This window comes from Eleutherodactylus coqui, chromosome 9 (genome assembly GCF_035609145.1).
Source record: "Eleutherodactylus coqui strain aEleCoq1 chromosome 9, aEleCoq1.hap1, whole genome shotgun sequence".
Classification (NCBI taxonomy): Eukaryota; Metazoa; Chordata; class Amphibia; order Anura; family Eleutherodactylidae; genus Eleutherodactylus; species Eleutherodactylus coqui.
In genome coordinates this window covers 47,900,971-47,920,608 of record NC_089845.1, presented here as the reverse complement: position 1 = coordinate 47,920,608, position 19,638 = coordinate 47,900,971, and the positions used below count along the sequence as shown (strand labels likewise).

General features: G+C 47.0%; 2 protein-coding genes across 4 annotated transcripts in view; one reads left to right on the top strand and one right to left on the bottom strand.

Moving 5' to 3' along the window:
* Positions 1–6,327, top strand: part of MAK (male germ cell associated kinase) — a 49,290-nt gene extending 42,963 nt beyond the window's left edge. For 2 of the 3 annotated variants that reach the window (XM_066579358.1, XM_066579359.1), the window contains exons 12-14: positions 747–875; positions 1,712–1,837; positions 5,133–6,327. In XM_066579358.1, coding sequence (XP_066435455.1) covers positions 747–875; positions 1,712–1,837; positions 5,133–5,287 — 410 coding nt within the window. In that variant the 3' untranslated portion in view covers positions 5,288–6,327. Of the gene's footprint in view, positions 1–746; positions 876–1,711; positions 1,838–3,336; positions 3,427–5,132 lie in introns of all 3 variants that reach the window. The other variant, XM_066579360.1, reaches the window with a different exon arrangement.
* A 3,300-nt stretch (positions 6,328–9,627) lies between these two features.
* On the bottom strand, positions 9,628–19,167 carry TMEM14C (transmembrane protein 14C). Its single transcript, XM_066579357.1, has 5 exons — positions 19,014–19,167; positions 16,231–16,307; positions 15,436–15,537; positions 13,759–13,846; positions 9,628–9,788 (listed from the first exon to the last, which is right to left on the bottom strand). Exons 1-5 carry the CDS (start codon positions 19,124–19,126, stop codon positions 9,731–9,733), a joined length of 438 nt encoding a protein of 145 aa, XP_066435454.1. The 5' UTR covers positions 19,127–19,167; the 3' UTR covers positions 9,628–9,730.
* Between the last annotated feature and the right edge of the window lie 471 nt (positions 19,168–19,638).

Here is a 19,638-nt window from a genome sequence, read left to right as displayed (position 1 = left end):
TTTTGATAGCCTCTCTGGGTATTCCAGTCCCTTCATTCCATGTATTAGTTTAGTTGCCCTCCTTTGAATCCCCTCAAGCACTGTGACATCTTTCCTGAGCACCGGTGACCAGAACTGTGCGCAGTATTCCATGTGAGGCCTGACAAGTGCCTTATATAGTGGGAGAATAATGTTCTCGTCCCTCGCCCCTATACCTCTTTTAATGCACCCCAAGACTTTATTAGCTTTTGCAGCAGCTGACTGGCATTGATTGCTCCAGTTCAGTCTACAATCAACTAGTCCCCCAGGTCTTTTTCCATCACTTTTCCCTAGATTGTGTATTTATACGATACTGATCTTCTATGTTAGACAGCTGGTCGCTACTCAGCTTGGTGAATGACTGGAGAGGGGGTGCCAGGGTCTGTTCTCTGGCTACTGAGTTTCCGTGAGAAATGGACTAGGATTGTGTAAACGCCTCAGCTTTATTTCTTCAAGAAGTTATGTTATTGGCATGAAGGGAAGCCATAGCTTAGTTGTTGGACTAGTTTGTGGCTTCCCAATTACTGCTACAGCAGGCTTCTTTACTTATCCCAGCATCAAAGAATGTGTGCCACCACCTACCCCCCAGATCTGCCACTCTCTAGGGAAGCGTTTGGGTTGTTCTTTGGATTCTGGTTAAGTAATATATTATTCACCCACTTACAGTTTTCCTTGGATAGTACCACTTGTCCCAGTGACATGTCATTTTTTTCCCCACCAACATTAAGGTATGAACCCGAAGAATGTAGGACTCGTATCTGCTAATAAGGAAGCAAATCTCTCTACGTGGGAAAGCGCATTATCCACTAAACCACTTGCTCCAATCGGCGGAATTACTTTTAACAGGAACAATGCAGGTATGTCGGCTCATGAGGCGACAAAAGATATGATTTTGTAATGCACTAAGGCAAGAATATTGCACTAGGATATGGAACTGGTGTAGCGTTGCATCCCATTCACTGTTTCTCTGAGCAGTGGTTCCCCGGCCACCCACTACGTAGTGGCCAGAGCACCGCTGTGCAGGGTTAACTTAGAAGGGGACACAGTGCTACATAACGCCGCACCAACTTCATTCTTAGGACCCATGGGAGGCCCAGAGGCCAGACCCATCCAGTCATAATGTGTTGGTATATCTTAGTGACATGTTTCATTTTATAAGATGGGAAGCCTCCTTTATATTAGAACTGTTCAACATTAGAGATGAGCGAACGTACTCTGTTCGGGTGTTTTTGCACTCGAGCAGCGCTTTTTCCGAGTAACTGACTACTCAGACGAAAAGATTTGGGGGGCGCCGGGGGTGAGCGGGGGAGAGAGAGAGTTCCCCACTGCTACCCCCCGCTCCACCATGCCGCCCCCCGCACCCCCCGAATCTTTTCGTCCGAGTAGTCAGTTACTCGGAAAAAGCTGTGCTGGAGTGCAAAAACACCCGAACCGAGTACGCTCGCTCATCTCTATTCAACATCTTTCAAGTATTCCCCCGTAGATTTACTGCTACACCACACCTACAGTAGGAGACCCTGATCATCAAGCTTCCTTAGTGATGTATCACAGGACACTCCTTTAGTGTAATAATATTGAAAAAAAAGGTTTTTATATTAATTATGATAAAGTGATTATCGTGCTGTGAATAGTTCTGTATGTGGCGACTGGTAAGGAAATTACTCTTGTTTTTATTGTCATCTGCTTTCTGCAGGAAATTTAGGAGGATTTGTAGGTCCTTCATACAATACAACGGGAGGATACATCCCTTCATTTCATAAGAAGGAGGTTGGATCAGCAGGGCAGAGAATACAACTCGCACCACTAGGGCCTGCAGCAAGTAAGCCTTATGCCAAGAATGTTGTGTTATTCTCTATATTGCCAGATTCTAATCAAATTTTTACTTTAAGATATACAAAACCTTTTCTTGAAATCTTATAACTGTTGTTCTAAGTGTTTGTGCTATTACCATTCCTCTGGTCAGTAGCGTGTGTCACTGTTGGGTCTGACACGGTCAGCTTTCATCCTACATGTCCCATCACCAGGGAGAATGGTGGCAGCCAGTTGTTTATTATACATGTCCAGGAGAATAACGAAAAACAACACAACTGAAATGTCAAGATCATTTTTATTATAAATATATATATATATTTCTTTGCGTATTGCTTGATATTTGATAAGTTCCATTAAAATACTCTATTACCTTTCTATCTTGCACACACACATGTAAGCATGTATACATTACATAAGCACTAACCTTTCACACAACTTGTGCTTATAGGATAGCCATTGGGATAACTGGCAAAGCTACAAATCACTCGGTTTACCTAAAATATGTTTTTTGTGCTGAAAAATCCCTGTCAAGTGCTGACCACTAGGAGTCTCCCTTCCTTCTAACTTGCTGTCCACTGCCTGTTGTCAAATGAAGTCGAGACAGATAACAGGAAGTGAAGGAGGAGCTGACTTATGCTATCCATAAAAGCCTATGGAGAGGAGAGGGAGACAGAAGCAGAGGTCACCAAGACACTCTGCAAATGAATGCAGCGATAGTCACACATGCATACCACCACTCCATTCATTTCAGTGGAACCGCCAAAGGTAGCTAAGTGCTTCCACTTGGTTATCTTCGGCGGTCCCACTGAAACAAGAGGAGCAGTGGTGTTCATATGCGATCATTGCTCAATTCATTCAAGGACGTTCCAGAACTCCGTTCTCCTGATTGGCAGTGTCTGAGCAGCTGGACCCCTACCGATCAGCTAGTTATCCCCTATACTTTGCATAGGGTATATCTTAATTTCATGAGACAAAGAACATATGGCAAATACTGTTGCCTCTCGGCTGCAGGACCTACAATGAGCTTTGGTAAGGAAGTTGGGAAATCCTACTGTGAAAAACATTTAACACTCAAAAGTGTTGTTTAATAATGGGTTATGGCCGTAGCCACCAGTTATAGACATGGCCGTGGCTGTAAACACAGTCATGATTATAGACATTGGTTGTAGCCACCAGTTACAGCCCGGGCCGTGGCGGTAGCCACCAGTTACAGCCCGGGCCGTGGCGGTAGCCACCAGTTACAGCCCGGGCCGTGGCGGTAGCCACCAGTTACAGCCCGGGCCGTGGCGGTAGCCACCAGTTACAGCCCGGGCCGTGGCGGTAGCCACCAGTTACAGCCCGGGCCGTGGCGGTAGCCACCGAACTTCATTTTTAAAATATTAATCGTAATAACAGACTATGCACAGACAAATCACTTCCTGATACCATACCTCTGTAACCTACACTTTCCTGTTACTTTCTTTCTTCTTTTTATTTCTTTTCTGCTTCTTTCTCTATTTTTATCAGCTTTGCCCATCAACAGCGATGCTGCAAACAGTAAACCAAAAATTAAACCAAAACCCACCTGCCAGAAGGCAGTTATTGAGAATATCCCAGGTAATGTCTATCCTGATAGACTGTGTCTGCCTTTCCTAGTCCAGAGTTTCCATAGATTATCCCTTTTGATCCATTCCTGTCTGTCCCTGTCCTACACAATGAAGCTGTATTGTATGTGTACACATTTATATTTCAGCCTTCGAATATAGAATCAAAGTGGTTTTAGTACATAGAGGCATTATGTGTTTTGTATATATTGTGTGTCAACCTTACAGTGATTACTCTCATAAAGACAAGCCCTCATCGGTACCAAATATTTCCGTGACATACTTTGACTTCCCTAATATCTTATGTATGGTGGACCTTTACTTTAAGAAGAACCCCCTTTTGAGTGCAGTTTTAGGTGGGCATCCTAAAGGGAAAGGGGTCCCTGTATTTGCAGAACGGGTCTGCAACCTTTTTTGGTGTTGTGAATCTACACAAGACTCTAAATGCCTTAGCAATCTGTAGCTTTCATGGCTGCTTGGGCTTTTAAACAGCTAATGTAAAGTCCATGGAGAACAGAGAAGCTTAGAGAGGACCGGCCGACAGAGCATCTAAGAGTCGGACACGAGCAAACGCATAGAACTGGAGTGTTAAAGTCTACATTATAATCTGTAGGATCTTGTACTGGCTCACAGTGCTGATTAGCAGGTTCGATGTGTTCTGCGCTCTGTGTTGAGCATGGATGGACCCTGGTGCAAAGGTTCAGTTCACGGTAGCAGCCCAAAAAAAAAATCCATCTATCAGAGTAGGCATAGCTATAAGACAACTATTATAACATGAGAGGCTTAAGGCACCCTAACATAAGGTGACTGTCAGGCACATAAGCGCCCAACAGCTGCCCCACGGACTATCACACCTGTGCTTTCACACAGGAGTGATAGTCGTTCAGAGAATGGAGACGGGAGGGGGGGGGGGGGGGAGATAGCTCTGGTAGTCCGCCTCCATTCACTGCAAGCAGGCAGCTGTTCATAAGTGAACAACTGCCTGTTTACAGCCTTACAGTAAAATAGTGCTTACCTTTATGCCCCCACAAAGTGAGAGCTGCCCACTTTGCGCTCATACACACTTAAATTCCCCCTTTAATGCCCCACTGTAATAGTACCCCTAATTCTCACATAGTAAAAATACCACCCAAAAATGTAATAATGCACCCAAAAATGTAATAATGTCCCACTGTAATTGTGGTTCCTTTTAGTGCCCTCACAAAGTATTAATAATGGGCCCTCTTAATGTCCTTGTCACTCCTCACCCTACAGTAATAGTAGTCTCTTTGGGTCCCCAGTTTATCTGGTGCCTTCCGATCTCTTATCCTCTGTCACGTCACACGGTGCGCCCCTGGTGTACAGCTGCCTGCTCAGAGAACGATAGAGGAACAAAAGAAGAGGAGCCAGGGGCCCATTGTGTGAAGAGGAAGAATAAAAGATCTGAAGGTCCCAGACCTGTCAGTACTAGTGTGGTGGGGTGACCTCTGGGCCCTCCAGGCTTAGTGCCCTGGGTGCAGTTGTGACTGCTGCGACACCTATAGGTAATATAGCTGGCATGAAGTAACTTCTTGCGTAAAAAAGCTGAAGACAGGAAAGTCTACAAAACACAAGCAACGGAGCTGACTGAAGTACATCTATGGGTATCAACCATTTCCTATTGCCATACAATCACACTTAAAGTTTACCTAAAGTAACTCAGTCACTTGAAAACTTATTTTTTTAATCTTTCTATTTTAGATTATGACACATGGAAAACAAAAGCCGTGCGTTCCCAGTATCCGGCCCCAGCTTACAAACCGGCAGCGAAAACCCTTGTGTTAAACCGCCAACAACCAATCCAACCGATTCATGGAAGAACAGATTGGGTTGCCAAGTACGGTGGTCATCGTTAGAAGTCGCTGCAATGAACACTTTCTGTTCCACAGGAAGACTTTTTTGTGTCTAGGATTCCATACTCATATATAAATCTAGCTGCCAAACACTCCACAGAAGTAACGCATCATCCCCGGGCTGCAGGGATCAGTCATAGGAGCTCAGGAGGAGACGCTCTACACTCATGATGCATCGGCTTAGGAGGTCCCCCTGTGATCCATGCAAATAAAAGGGTTAGGGATCTGTGTCTAAGGAAATGTTCGGACTTATGACTGTCAGTGGTCAAAAGTGCTACATCTGTTTGTACATGTACTGGGGCTAGGTACACTTCTGCTGCCAATCCAGACTCATCAGTTTACATTATCATCTATACAACGTCTCAAAACATTCAAGTCAACAAACTTGGACCATTTCCCATCAGGCACTTAGATGGTTATTCCCATATTAACCCAACAAGGATCCAGCACCATAAATATATAGCTCTTGGTCCTGGGCTTTAAACCCACACTACTGTAAAAATACGGTGCAGGTTTGAAATTTCTTCAATCTAGCAGGAGCAGGTTGGGTGCTTGGCTGTAAGAGACAGCTGAGGACCCAGAGGAGAAGACTGAAGTAGTTTATAACCACTTCTGCCTTTTCCTTTTCAGCGCTCATTGAGTAGTATGTAGCAAATACAGGAAGGGACGGTGTCGTTCCATCTATTGAACCCGGCGATCACATGATCACTGGTGACCCCAGACATGGCAGAGCTGCTGGGTCTTAGCAGACTCAGCTCAGTCCTGCCAGTGACTATTGTCACTACAGGCTACTACACAGGGGCGAGCACAATATTGGGCTGAGAAACTCTGCCTGATATCACGCTAGCAGTCTGCGCTTTACTCTCGAATGCTAGGCGATTTTCAGGCTAACATGCCTCGCATCTGTAAAGTTCCAATCCTCTTGCATGAGAGAGGACCGGAAGTGTTTCCCATTGATTTCAATGGGAAACCTCACATGCACATCGTATGGCATGTGAGTCATGTGATGTATTAAAGTTCCCATTGAAATCAATTGGTGATGCGTTTCATGCATGTAACACACAAATCTTGCGTGAGTTTCTCAGCCGTGCGAAAGCGGGTTAGGGCAATATTTCCCCCCCTATAATTGGGGTTCCTATGGATTCCTCAGTTACAGTGAAAAATTGTAAAATAAGGGGGGGGGATGGGGGGGGAAGCCATTGTTAATGAGCCCTAGAGGTCCAATATGACGTCATGAGGGACACGCCAACATAAACAGTTACCATAGCTGCTCTGTAATCTGAGACTATGCAGATTATACTTCAAAACTTTCAAAATAAAATGGCGAACTCATTCCTGTACTCTTTAAAAGGAGTATATTTTTGCTCAAGTAAAGAATTTTATATATATTTTTAACTTTATATCCCCCCTAACTAAAAAAATTGTATTGAAAAAGCCCTACAAATATTGGCAGCCCCCAGAAAAAAAAAATCTATTTATATAGATCAACAGGATATACTATAAATCTCTAAAATGGGAATAACCCTTTAACACAGAGAGCTAGGGCCACATAGAGAACTGTTATCCTGTAGCGCAGCCTGCTGGTCATTCTGTAGAGTGCAAATCAAAAGAGTGAAGGGGGGGGAAAAAAAGAGCATTGCCCGGTTAAGAAAAACTATTTTCAAATACCAGTTTGGGGCATTCTGAGTCTAAATGGTTTTGGGGATTTACAATGTATGTTAGAGCTGCAAAATAAACTTTGTAATGTACATTAGTGATTGTTGTATGGGCTATGGGTGTTCCTTTTACCCCTAGTAGGGTCAGCTGACCGCTGCCCCAATAACTGCCTGCAGTGGTCACATGACTGCGGAAGAGCAGCAGCTGGGTTTCTCTATAGGTAACAGCCAGTCACTGATCCAGTGCAAAACATGGCATCAGTACTATTTGGTTTAACCCTTCCTTATCAGGCTGAGTAAATAGCACAAGTACAGGGATTTCGTTTTGTCGGTCCTCTATAACACAAGATGTAAGGTATGTCCATATGAAGATGTACGTGCTAAATGCTGTAAAAACACAGGTGCGTGAGAGCGGCCTAGAAGTGCTTTTACACGGAACCATGGTCATTCGGATTCTGGCGAGAATCTGGACGATTATCCTTCAGTGTAAACGCATGCCGAAGACTGAACGACGCGTCGTTCCTTGTAAACAGGCACTTATGAAGGACGGCCTGCTTACTGTGAACAGGGGCGGGCGGGCGGACCAGAACGATCTTCCAGCCCACTCCGCGCCCATTCAGTCAGCGATGCTCATTTCTGCGTAACAGCACAGGAACGATTATAGCTGGGACGGCTGCTGGGCATCTGTCTGTCATATCAGCCCGTGTAAAGGCACCCAATTCATGTCTATTAAGTCTAGATAAGGCGCTAAGTGTATTGTCACGCCCCATATCACGCTCTGCCGCAGTTGATAACCACGGCAGAGGATCGCAGGTTTTTCTTCCATTGTTCTCAATGGGAGACTTTGCATCGTGTGCATCCAGCATGTGATGCCATGCTCCTGCCGGCCCCATTGAAAACAATGGGAGATGCAACGCGAGAGCACACACACTAAGATAGGGCATGCCGGGATTTTTTTTTTTTTTCTCCACTCGTGTATGACCCTATTCAAAAGAATGGGGTTCATATTTGCGAGTCTCGCAATGCACAAATCTCACGCCATTTTTTCGCCCGTGTGAAGCCGGCCTAAAGGTAACCTGTTGATAGTATTTCACGCAGTGCGTGGTTATCTATCAAGCCCCTCAATACAACAAACTATAAGGATATATGTAGGGGTCACTCTCAAAGCACTTTCTAGAATAGTGCGACGAAAACTGACCTCCGTTTGTTCTTACTGGGACGCACTTGCGCCCTTTTTCTCACCACAAACGTCTGTTCCCCATTTTCGTACAGCCTCCTCTATCAGGGGCCGGTCTTCTCACCTGGAATTATTCTTATTATAAAGAGCCACAAAAGCCGCAGCTTTTCCGAGTCCTCCTGCTGGGATGAGTTGATATTTTGGGCTGAGACCTTATATACAGCCCTGCAAAACATGTCCAGAGAGAACTTTAGCGCAGGTTTACCATAGTGTACCTTGTTCTAACATGGGGTTACTTAGTGGTTTATTAGATGAATGTTTTAAAGTAGGTTATTTTTTATTTAAAGCCTAATTGAACTGCATAATAAAGGATTTATATTGATTTTCATTGTGCTACTGTGTAATGAATGCATTTAGTCATACAGCGAACGTCTAGAAGGGCGCCCTGCACACGCCGAGGATCACCAACAAGCACTGGGCGCCACTTGAACTTGCCAGTTGTGTCACCAGCCTTAGGCCCTTCGCATACTAGCGTGTCTGGGGCCGTATGTTTGTTGGTACGGATCAGCAGCAGATTTCACCTCTTGCGTTTGCATTACTTTGTCTGACCAGACATCACTAAGCCCTGGTGCCGAGCAGTCCTAGGTTACCGAACCGGCAGCTACGCCCTTCAGATGGGGAGGAGGCTCTGTGTACTCCAAGCGCTATTCGCAAACATTCAATGAACTCTGCTTGCAATTGCAATGGTCACTCCGCTTGTGGCAGGGGAAATTTATCCAGGAGGGTTGTTTCACCCCCAACAGTTTTTTAAGGAAAAACACTACGTTTTCATTAGAGATTTTCCAGATTTTTGTGTTGTTGCAAGAATGCTATGGACAGAGGTTTGTTTCAGGCAGTTTTCACATCTGCGTTGAACCCTCCGATTAGAGGTTCTGCAGCAGATCCGGCTCAATATACTATACAAAGAAGCACTGCATGCAGAGCTTTTCCTTCCATCTACAAGCCGGGCAGCTGAGCAGAAACCGAACGGATCCCATTATAGTCAGTGGTGTCCGTTCAGCGCTGTTCAGTTCAATCCTGAGATGGAACCGTTTGGGCGTAGGGATTCCCCGAGTGGAGCAGGAAAGTGGAACCCCGGGGTGCAGGTGTAAATCCACTCTTAAGTCAATAGGAAACATTAAAACACACTACAAACAGTGCAGTTTATTGCAGTATGGGTTTTGGGGTCAGTGGCATTTTTTGCTGAAATTACACCAAGCTGTTGGTTTGGCGGTTTTGTATTGGCATGAAAAAGGGCCACCAAAGAAACAGAAAAAAAACATATCTGGCGCTAATAATAATGCTGGCTTTTTTCTGTTGAATTGCAACATAGTGCGGAACGCCGTGATTTACAGTAAAACTGCACGTCTGCAAGGTGCGACCTCATATTCTATGTAATAAGTAATATGTGTATCGGACGCGGCGCGCACTTCTAGTACGTTACACGAATGACAGTCGGCATCACTACTTCAGAAAGTCATATTTGTTTTACTTAGAAAAAGAATGTTTTTACAATCACACAGCAGAAGAGATCTTGACACGACTGCAGGCAGCGGCTCTGTGGCTGGAGATACGTCAAGGCTCATGGGGCTTCTGCAACATCCTCACCCCCAGGCGTCCCAGCATTAAGAGGCTGTAGGGAAGAAAAGACAGAGAAAACTAAATATTGTGATCGAGGAGCTTATAAAGCCATCTCCGTGCAGCAGGTCGTCGCTTCACTTAGATAAATCCTACATGTATATATTATATACCTGTATATATGGTAATAGTATCCCATAAAGATCTAACTGCAGAAGAAGTTACACAATATAAATCAAATTTGAGAAACGTGCAAGAAAATGTGCAGTAAAATGGCTTTAAAGGGGTTATTCAGTGGGTAGAAATTAAAGGGGTTGTCCCGCGCCGAAACGGGTTTTTTTTTTTTCAACCCCCCCCCCGGTCGGCGCGAGACAACCCCGATGCAGGGAGGTAAAGGAAGCTTACCGGAGCGCTTACCTTAATCCCCGCGCTCCGGTGACTTCAATACTTACCGCTGAAGATGGCCGCCGGGATCCTCTGTCTTCGTGGACCGCAGCTCTTCTGTGCGGTCCATTGCCGATTCCAGCCTCCTGATTGGCTGGAATCGGCACGTGACGGGGCGGAGCTACACGGAGCCTGCATTCTGCACGAGCGGCTCCATAGAAGATTGCAGAAGACCCGGACTGCGCAAGCGCGGCTAATTTGGCCATCGGAGGGCGAAAATTAGTCGGCACCATGGAGACGAGGACGCCAGCAACGGAGCAGGTAAGTAAAAAACTTTTTATAACTTCTGTATGGCTAATAATTAATGCACAATGTATATTACAAAGTGCATTATTATGGCCATACAGAAGTGTATAGACCCACTTGCTGCCGCGGGACAACCCCTTTAATGGCCCATCTTCAGGGCAGGCTATCAATATCTGATCGGTAGGGGTCCGCTGCCTGGGACCTCCACTGATCAGTGGATTGAGTCAGCCAGGGTTCTCCTGTGAGCTCTGCAACTCAGTGTTTACATCTGACTACAATTCTGTTCCTACTCAGAACATACCGGCTCTTCTGAGGACAACAGCGTCATCCTTTTCACTTCGTAAATAAACCTTGTAGAGGCCACAGCCCCTTCAATCAGTATTATTAACCCCATAATGCTATAGGATATACATTCTGCAGGTTTGGGGTATGTATGGAGGGGGATCGCTATAGCATTACATCATACTGCAGAAGTGATCAAATCATTGCAAGTTCTTGCCCCCTCAAAGGGCACAAAAAAAATTTTTTGCCATATTTATAATAAAATACTCCAAATAAAATAAAAGATTTGGTATTGCTACAAAAGTTCAATGTATAAAAGTAACACTTTTCCTCTAATAACGGTCACTGTGTGGAAGTAAACTTCAGAATTGTGCTTTTTTTTGTCACCCTGTCTCCAAGAGAAAAAAAATGTCATAAAAAGTGATCAAACAGTTATATGTACTCCAAAAATGGTACCCAATAGAAACTACAGGACGTCACACAAAAAATAAAGAGTTATGGCTGTCAGAAGATGGCGGCAAAGAATAAGTTAAAAAAGTTAAATATCTTTGGAAAAAAATTTTTTTAAAAAGTAGTACAGCCAAAAAAAACACCACACACACACACACACACACACTAAAGTTACCATGATCATTTTTGTGGCAGTGTGTACGCCATAGAAACAAGACCTACAAAGGTCGCAAAATTTCATTTTTTCCCCCCCATTTCACTCCGCTTAGAATTTTTTAAAAGCTTTTTGGTACATTATATACTACCATTGAAAAAAAATACAACTTGTCTCGCAAAAAGCAAGCCGTCAGACATCTGAGTCGATGGATAAAGAAAAGTTTAAAAAGAAAAAAAAAGGGGAGGAGGAAAAAATTAAAATAGAAAAAAAAAAAAAATAAATAAATAAATGGGCCGCATCATTAAGAGGTTGATGATTGCCCTTGCTTGCTCCTTCCTACAGCTGAAGCATACAGTGCACTGTGCTGCAGCAGTTTGTGCTATCGTTCGCTGTCTCGACCGATAAAGTAGAGATCACATGATTGGCAGATATGCTGCCGCATCGATAGCCGTCGCGCTCTTCGGCTTCTGTGTCCCTGTGGACGAGTGTCAGATGCTTTAGTGACTCACCACTAAGCCATCGCCCTATATTTTTACTTGACCGGAAACCCCTTTAAGTAGGTGGTCAGAATAAAGCGGCCACCAAGTCCACAGTATTCCAGACAGTTATGCCACATGTTCAGAGCTGGTTGCAGCCGGGTGTGGTGCAGAAACTGCTGCGGGTGATAGTAACAGCCTAGATAAGCAGAAGACTTCATACACTCTTTATCAGTTACAATGACAGTGCAACGAGCCAAAAAGTAAAGGAGCCCGAGCTGCACCACACATGACAAGGAGGCTTTAACAGAGGCTGAGAGCCATTCCAAGTGACTGCACACTGCTAACACTTACCTCTCAATAGGTTAAAGGGCTTTATGGGACTACAATACTGATAGGATAAGCCATCAATATCAGATCGGTGGAGATCCAACTTCTAGCACCCCCGCCAATCACAAAGCCTCCCCTCGTTGTTCCCCAGGCACACCTCCGTATATTTTGTAGTACCAGACTTGCACGGGGAATTCCATTTTCCTGCTCCATTTTGGGAACAGGAAAGAGGAATCCCGGCAGTCTAATGGTTCAATTTCTGGACGGAACTGAACAGTGCCAGCGGACCCCATTGACTATAATGAGGTCCGCCCACTTTCTGCCCAGCTTTGGGATGGAAGAAAAAGCACTGCACGCAGCACTTTTTCTTCTGGCACTTGCAGCCGGATCTGAGACAGAGCCACCGGCTGGAGTTTGACACCGATGTGAAACCAGCCTCACTGTATTGTAGATCAGTCCCGTTCACTTGAATCTTGAGAAGCTGTAGTGAGCTGTAATACTAGGCACGGCCACTACACAACGTACAGCAGTGTGACTGGTAAATAATGAAGGGACCATGGCAATTAGCTGATTGGTCGTGGTGTGGGAGTTGGATATCCAATGAATCGATATAGTAATGGAAAACCCCTTTTAACCATTCATAGGGATCTTGGACGTGCCACTGCCTTATTGGGATCCTGTTACCCCAAAACTAACTTTGAATGAAAATCTAATCACTGCTAATGTACTCTCTTTTCCCAATGAGCCCATATACCACTACATGTAGGCTCCAAAGACTATGCACGCGATATGGAAACCAACAGAGAAGAGTTATCCTCTACATGCCCACTCTTTCTCTAGATAGACCCGTTACATAGGAAACCCTGTGTATCCAGAGAAAAGGGGTGTGGTTAGCATGACTCAGCTTGATTCTTCTCTGCCGATTTCCATATCGCGAAGATAATCATTGGAACCTAAGAGCGGCCTCAGACAACTATGCGCAACTGCGTACGCTTCAGCACAACGTATTTACGCCGGGAGAGTTTGATTTATGCACATATCGGCACATAGTACTGTACTTTTTGCGCATGCAGGGCCTGCTCACATGCGTGTGCAAGACCCCAAAGCCCTGATGCAAAAGGCTATTTAGCCTCGTGAGGTCCAGATGTGTTCCATTTTTCATGGAATTGCACAAAAAAAGTTAATGCATATTTTACATGCGCAAATAGAGTTGATTGAAGAAGCCTAATTGTGGAAGTATCTGGACTCGTTAGTAAAGAGAATATTAGTAAAGAGGATATTAGAAACTGTTTTTTTTTTTTAAATTCCCTGGCAGGCAGTGAAATCTCACAGCGGAAGCAGACTCGGTGCCCCCTCACCCCAGAGACCCTATACTCTGTGAAAGTGTCAGCCGGCGTGCATGGGCAGTGCATGATGCGCTGAGGTACGACATAGTTTCCCGAGATACCTCACAATGTTCGTTTTACACAGCATGTCTATGGATGTACATTGTCTGACCGCGATTTCTGCAGCGATAATCCGTCCGTGGGCATTTGGCCTAAGATGGCACTGATAGCATTTTTTTTTCTGTAAAGGACTTGTTTTACACACATTAGTGTCCTGGCACACTACGTGGGCAGAACCAATGCCGATGTACACACCTGGCTCCAGCAATTAATCCAGCAGGCATGAACTTTCCAGAGTTGTAGAATCGGTACCCCATCACTCCGGCCAACGTTCCTGAGGCAACTTAAATATAGAATAGAGGCAAGTGGATTAGATCAGACATGTACCTGATAATAGAGGCTGCTGTCCCCTACTTCTATCCCCTCCCAGTACTGCAGTTGGAGGCTTTAACCCTTTACAATCCCATTTTGGATTCAGGGTTTACCAGAGGGCTTTCTCTTTCTGCCATTTTTACAATGGCGCCATCTGCTGGCTAGAGCCAGTACTGCAGTATGTGAAATGCCGGAGAGGCTCCCAACAACAGAGCAGCCAGTAATATACAGTAAGAATACCCTTCCGACATCGGAGCTGTACAGGCTTCAATCAGAATGTTGGAAGACGGCAGACAGTGGATTGGAAAGGGTTAACACCAAATTAACATTGAAATTCCACGATAGGCTCCAAACACGTTATACTAAGAGCATACAGGGTAACAATACAGAAGTAACATAAACCTCAACTTCATAAAACTGCATTTAAGATCAGCCCCTCTCCGGAAGTTCTTCATCCAACTTTATCTCTATACAAATTTGATCACTTCTGCAACTTTTTCAAGTACTTTTCCCTTTTGATGCGGTCATCAAAGTGCCATCCTGCTGCTAGAGATACTTGCAGACCCCCCTCCTCAAACAGCAGTGCCTAGTGATAAGGTGTTATCAGTGGAGGGCTGCCGCAGAGCAGATGACCTATCCTCTAGTCCCTAGGAACTCCACCTCTGGTATACATCTCACAGGGGGATGTGTCACATCCCTATGGGGTACTTGCACTGCTTTCATAGTACCTACATGTAATCTGAGTTATGGTGCACATGGTTTAGGCACCAACGACTCCACCATGGCCTCTACAGTGGGACATCACCCCACCTCTCCAACCTTATATGCCCCGATAAAGAATAATAAGAAGGGCCGTGCTGATAGGATTGCCACCGTAAGGCCCCCCCCCCCAGAGGCTTTTTTGCACGCGTGGCGATGTATTTGACTGTAATTTTGAGCAAACAAGGTATGTTCACTTGTTTGCCAAACACAGCAGCACCAACTGAAATGGCTAATTATTCTTAATTAGTTCCAGATGTTTTCTTCTACCAGCAGAATTACAATGTTTCATGCATCTCCATGTGTATTGCACCCCCCCCCCCCCCCCCCCCGACTTCTATGGGGACCTTTAGTATGCAAATACGCAATGTTTTGGGGAGGATGGGGGGGGGGGGGGGGGGTTGCGTGACCAAAATGCACATGCAAAATACAGAATTTTGAACGAACCCATTGAAAATCAATAAGAAAAGGGAGAAGGTCCAGCGTAGGACATGGCCGATCAACAAGAGCACATGCTTCTGGTTCCTCCAGGTCTGTCTGGATTTTTCAATCAGAGTTTTTATCCTGCGCAGGACCCTCTGCCTTTTCCTGTGCATCTGTTGTGGTTTCTAGCCAGTCCTTACATGGGAGCTTCTGCAGAGGAGCCGCTTTCTGGTTTGCTATTCCATTGAAATCAATAGGTTCTGTTCTGTTCTCTGCATGTGCAAATACACCCGTGTGCAGCCGGCCTAACTCTCCGTTTTTTTGAGTATGAAGGGGAAGATATCTTCTTGCTAGAGATAGTCTTTAAAAAGTACTTACTCAGTGAAACTAAGATGTTTTTTGGGTCCTGTGACATCTGATAGGCCCCCAGGCCAGCCAAACCACCAAAGAGAAGGCCGGCAGCAAGAGACGGAACGCTACCTGAATGGAGTAGAGAGAGGAAATAGTTAATCCAGTGTGGTATGGAGCAGAGGAGATACAAAGGGTTGTATACAGGACAGATTATTACGCCAGAAAGCTGGAGTTATTACTTAATGTCCTTGTAAATCTAGAGCCACGTTTGTAGAACAAGCAGATGGAAGAGGGTGGTGGCACCAACGGTTGTCTGCCCTCTATGGTCATGGTTGGGTAAAACTGTAGGTTGGGCACCGGGGCAGATAGTGGTATCAGGGGTATCTGGCCTTCACTGCAATATGAGAACCTCTCATGCGGACATCAATGTCCTTCCACAACACAGTAGGTGGGTTACATCTTAGGCCACTTTCAAACCAGTATATTATAGGCGCATTTTTGCATATTACGAGTGTGTTCTGACCCAACCGCGGGTCTACCGGCCTGAACCCTCAGCCTCGTAGGGATGGTCAGGGCAGGACACTCATCTGCTACATGAGCCCAAAAAATACGTCTGTGGTACCCTTGACTGAACGTGGCCTCGAAGTGGTTGTTTCAACTTAAAGCTAGCCACCTTAGCAATCAGGCAATAACTGCGGTGATGTGTGCAGTCAGCTGGGGGCGCTGCACGTGACCAGGTAATGTGTAGGCCACTAAGACCCACATCTCTGAACCGCACAGCAAGAGAAGGTTACCACCAAGAAGTTACATTGAAAGCCGTACCTGCTTTTACATAGCCGATGACCCCTCCGGAGGCAACCAGAGCTGCATAGCTGAAACCAAACCACTCCACGCCCATCCTACAGGAGAGAAGGTCATTACACAACATAGGAGACACAGAGGAGCATGGAGAAAAACATTGTGTCCCCCCAGCCACGACCCCGAGGTCTGCACCCTAGGAGCACAATGGTAAGCCTTTGTGGCAATGCAATATATATATTTTTTGGCTTTTGTCTCTGGGGGCAACTAATGATTTTTTAGGATTCATCAGTACTGAGCTTCTGTACAAAGGAAAGAAGTGCTTGTGTGGTGCTCGGTGGACACATTATACACAACCAGCACCTACCTGCCCTGTGCCCTCCTCCTAGCCACGCAGTGACCGGCACCTACCCGCCCTGTGCCCTCCTCCTAGCCACGCAGTGACCGGCACCTACCCGCCCTGTGCCCTCCTCCTAGCCACGCAGTGACCGGCACCTACCTGCCCTGTGCCCTCCTCCTAGCCACGCAGTGACCGGCACCTACCTGCTCTGTGCCCTCCTCCTAGCCACGCAGTGACCGGCACCTACCTGCTCTGTGCCCTCCTCCTAGCCACGCAGTGACCGGCACCTACCTGCTCTGTGCCCTCCTCCTAGCCACAGTGACCGGCACCTACCTGCTCTGTGCCCTCCTCCTAGCCACACAGTGACCGGCACCTACCTGCTCTGTGCCCTCCTCCTAGCCACACAGTGACCGGCACCTACCTGCTCTGTGCCCTCCTCCTAGCCACACAGTGACCGGCACCTACCTGCTCTGTGCCCTCCTCCTAGCCACACAGTGACCGGCACCTACCTGCTCTGTGCCCTCCTCCTAGCCACACAGTGACCGGCACCTACCTGCTCTGTGCCCTCCTCCTAGCCACACAGTGACCGGCACCTACCTGCTCTGTGCCCTCCTCCTAGCCACACAGTGACCGGCACCTACCTGCTCTGTGCCCTCCTCCTAGCCACACAGTGACCGGCACCTACCTGCTCTGTGCCCTCCTCCTAGCCACACAGTGACCGGCACCTACCTGCTCTGTGCCCTCCTCCTAGCCACACAGTGACCGGCACCTACCTGCTCTGTGCCCTCCTCCTAGCCACACAGTGACCGGCACCTACCTGCTCTGTGCCCTCCTCCTAGCCACACAGTGACCGGCACCTACCTGCTCTGTGCCCTCCTCCTAGCCACACAGTGACCGGCACCTACCTGCTCTGTGCCCTCCTCCTAGCCACACAGTGACCGGCACCTACCTGCTCTGTGCCCTCCTCCTAGCCACGCAGTGACCAGAACTTACCTGCTCTGTGCCCTTCCTCAGGTACACACTCCAGTGTGCAGATAGTTGGGGGCCACATACCGCCCCCAGGGTGCGCCCCCCCTGGATTACAGCCCATTTATGTACACACTTTTTTTTGCATAAATACATGGAAAAATCTACCAATCGGGCATAAAGTTTATGGAAACCCTCCATGTGTCGGGGAAAGCGCGTGTACAACCAGTTTACTAGAGCCGGGCGTACGCGTATCTGCACGCACCTGAGCGCTGTGTATTCACAAAGTGAACTACGCCTTCTTGCACACGCAGCGGTGTACATTACCGCACTTTTTGCGCCCGCAGGATATTTTCATTTGCTTGCGGCGAACAGACGCACCGACTGAAATGGTTAATTAGTTCCGGATGTGTTCTTTGTCCAGTGGCATTCTGCAGCGATTCCCGCATCGCCTCGTGTATTGCGCGTACATCTGCGCTCCCCGCATTGACTTCTATGGGGCGCAAATATACAGAACGATAGAAATGCTGTATTTATTGCACAGCTGAAATGCGCACATAAATACCGTGCGTGTAAAGGAGCCCGCTAAACCAACGGGTTCGATTCTTTGCGTACCGCGTGCGCAGATCCGCCCGTGTGACGACGCCCGCGGCCTCCTGACACTTCTCTAACATCCCAGAGGACATCATCCTGTTAATGAGTATATGCAGCTTCACCTACAGTTCCCTCATTTCAGGCGCCGCGTCATCAGCAGGTCACGACCTCCCCCCGGCCGGCGGCTGTTACATCACCCTCACACGGGCCGGAGTATTGCGCAGTCCGCGTCTCGGTGTCTAAATGACGATTTTTACGTCAAATTGCCTGCAGAATTCTGGCATTTTCAATTCCACATCATAATCGGCATATTGGACGTGCGGATACGGGGCAGAGGCGTGTGCCGCAGCCTGCGGAATATTCCATCCGCGTGACGGCGCCCAGGAGCGGGCAAATAGTGAGAACCCTTCCCGTAAGAGATGTGCCCGCTGTAGGGTACAGATGCGTGGCAGCAGCGACACGGATCAGCTGTGTTAGCGTCATACATGTGCCGCGGATACAACATATGAGAGCGCTGGGCGTTCATGGCTCGCCGACCGTTAGCGCTCACATGTCAATGGATTCCTTCACAGCTGCGCATTTTTCACATGATTTTCATGCATGCACCGTGCCAATTGCACCCCGTCCGCGGTCTCTGGGCTGCAGTGTGTACAGCGCTGTGGGAGACCCGCCGCGTTATATGCGCACAGCCCTGTGAACGAGCCCTAAACTACAGGCAGACGCAGCGGCGCATGCAGGAAGACGCTGCAAAAAACCGCAGCGTTTTTCCATGCAGTCGTGCGGACAGGAGTTCCCCTCCCCAGTGCAGCAGCCGGCACACTGCAGCCTCCATATGACCGCTGCAGGCCTCCGTCCGGTCACGTGAGCAGCAGGCGGCCGCAGCTAGACGAGCGCCGCACGAGGTTACCTGACAGTCGGCGAGCAGAGAAATCCGGCAGCTGGAGGACACACGGGACAGGCGAGGCTGTGGACAGTCACGTGTGTGCGGGCTCTGGTCACATGATCACTGCACGCGGTCATTTAAGCTCCGCCCTCAGCAGCTAAACTGGGCGGTGGCTTGGAGGGTTCCCTCCAGCTGCAGTATATGGCTGACAGCGGGGAATCCCTCCCCTGCACGTGACCGTCGGTCTGTACCAACTGGAGGGAGAGGACACCACCTAGTTTGGTACTATAGGATAGGATGATTTTTTTTTTCTTTTGGAGGGGGGGAGAATTTCATCTCCACTTTTGAAAGGTCATAACTTTATTTGTTCCCATTGACATTAATGATTACATGTTGGTTGTAGTTGCTACTGGTACCCTGCAGGGGCGCTGTGATGTGCGGCATAACTTATTATTTGGGGGAGCAGAGTGGAAAAATATCAATTCTGCCATTTTTTCCTCCCCCCAGCATTCGCTATGAGATATGAGTGACATCCCTTTTTTTCTGCCCATCGGCACGGTTACAACAATACTAAATTTATATTTATTTTTTAGGTTTTTCCACTTTGTTTACAATGAAAAAAAACCCTTTTAGTTTTTTTTGCTGTTTA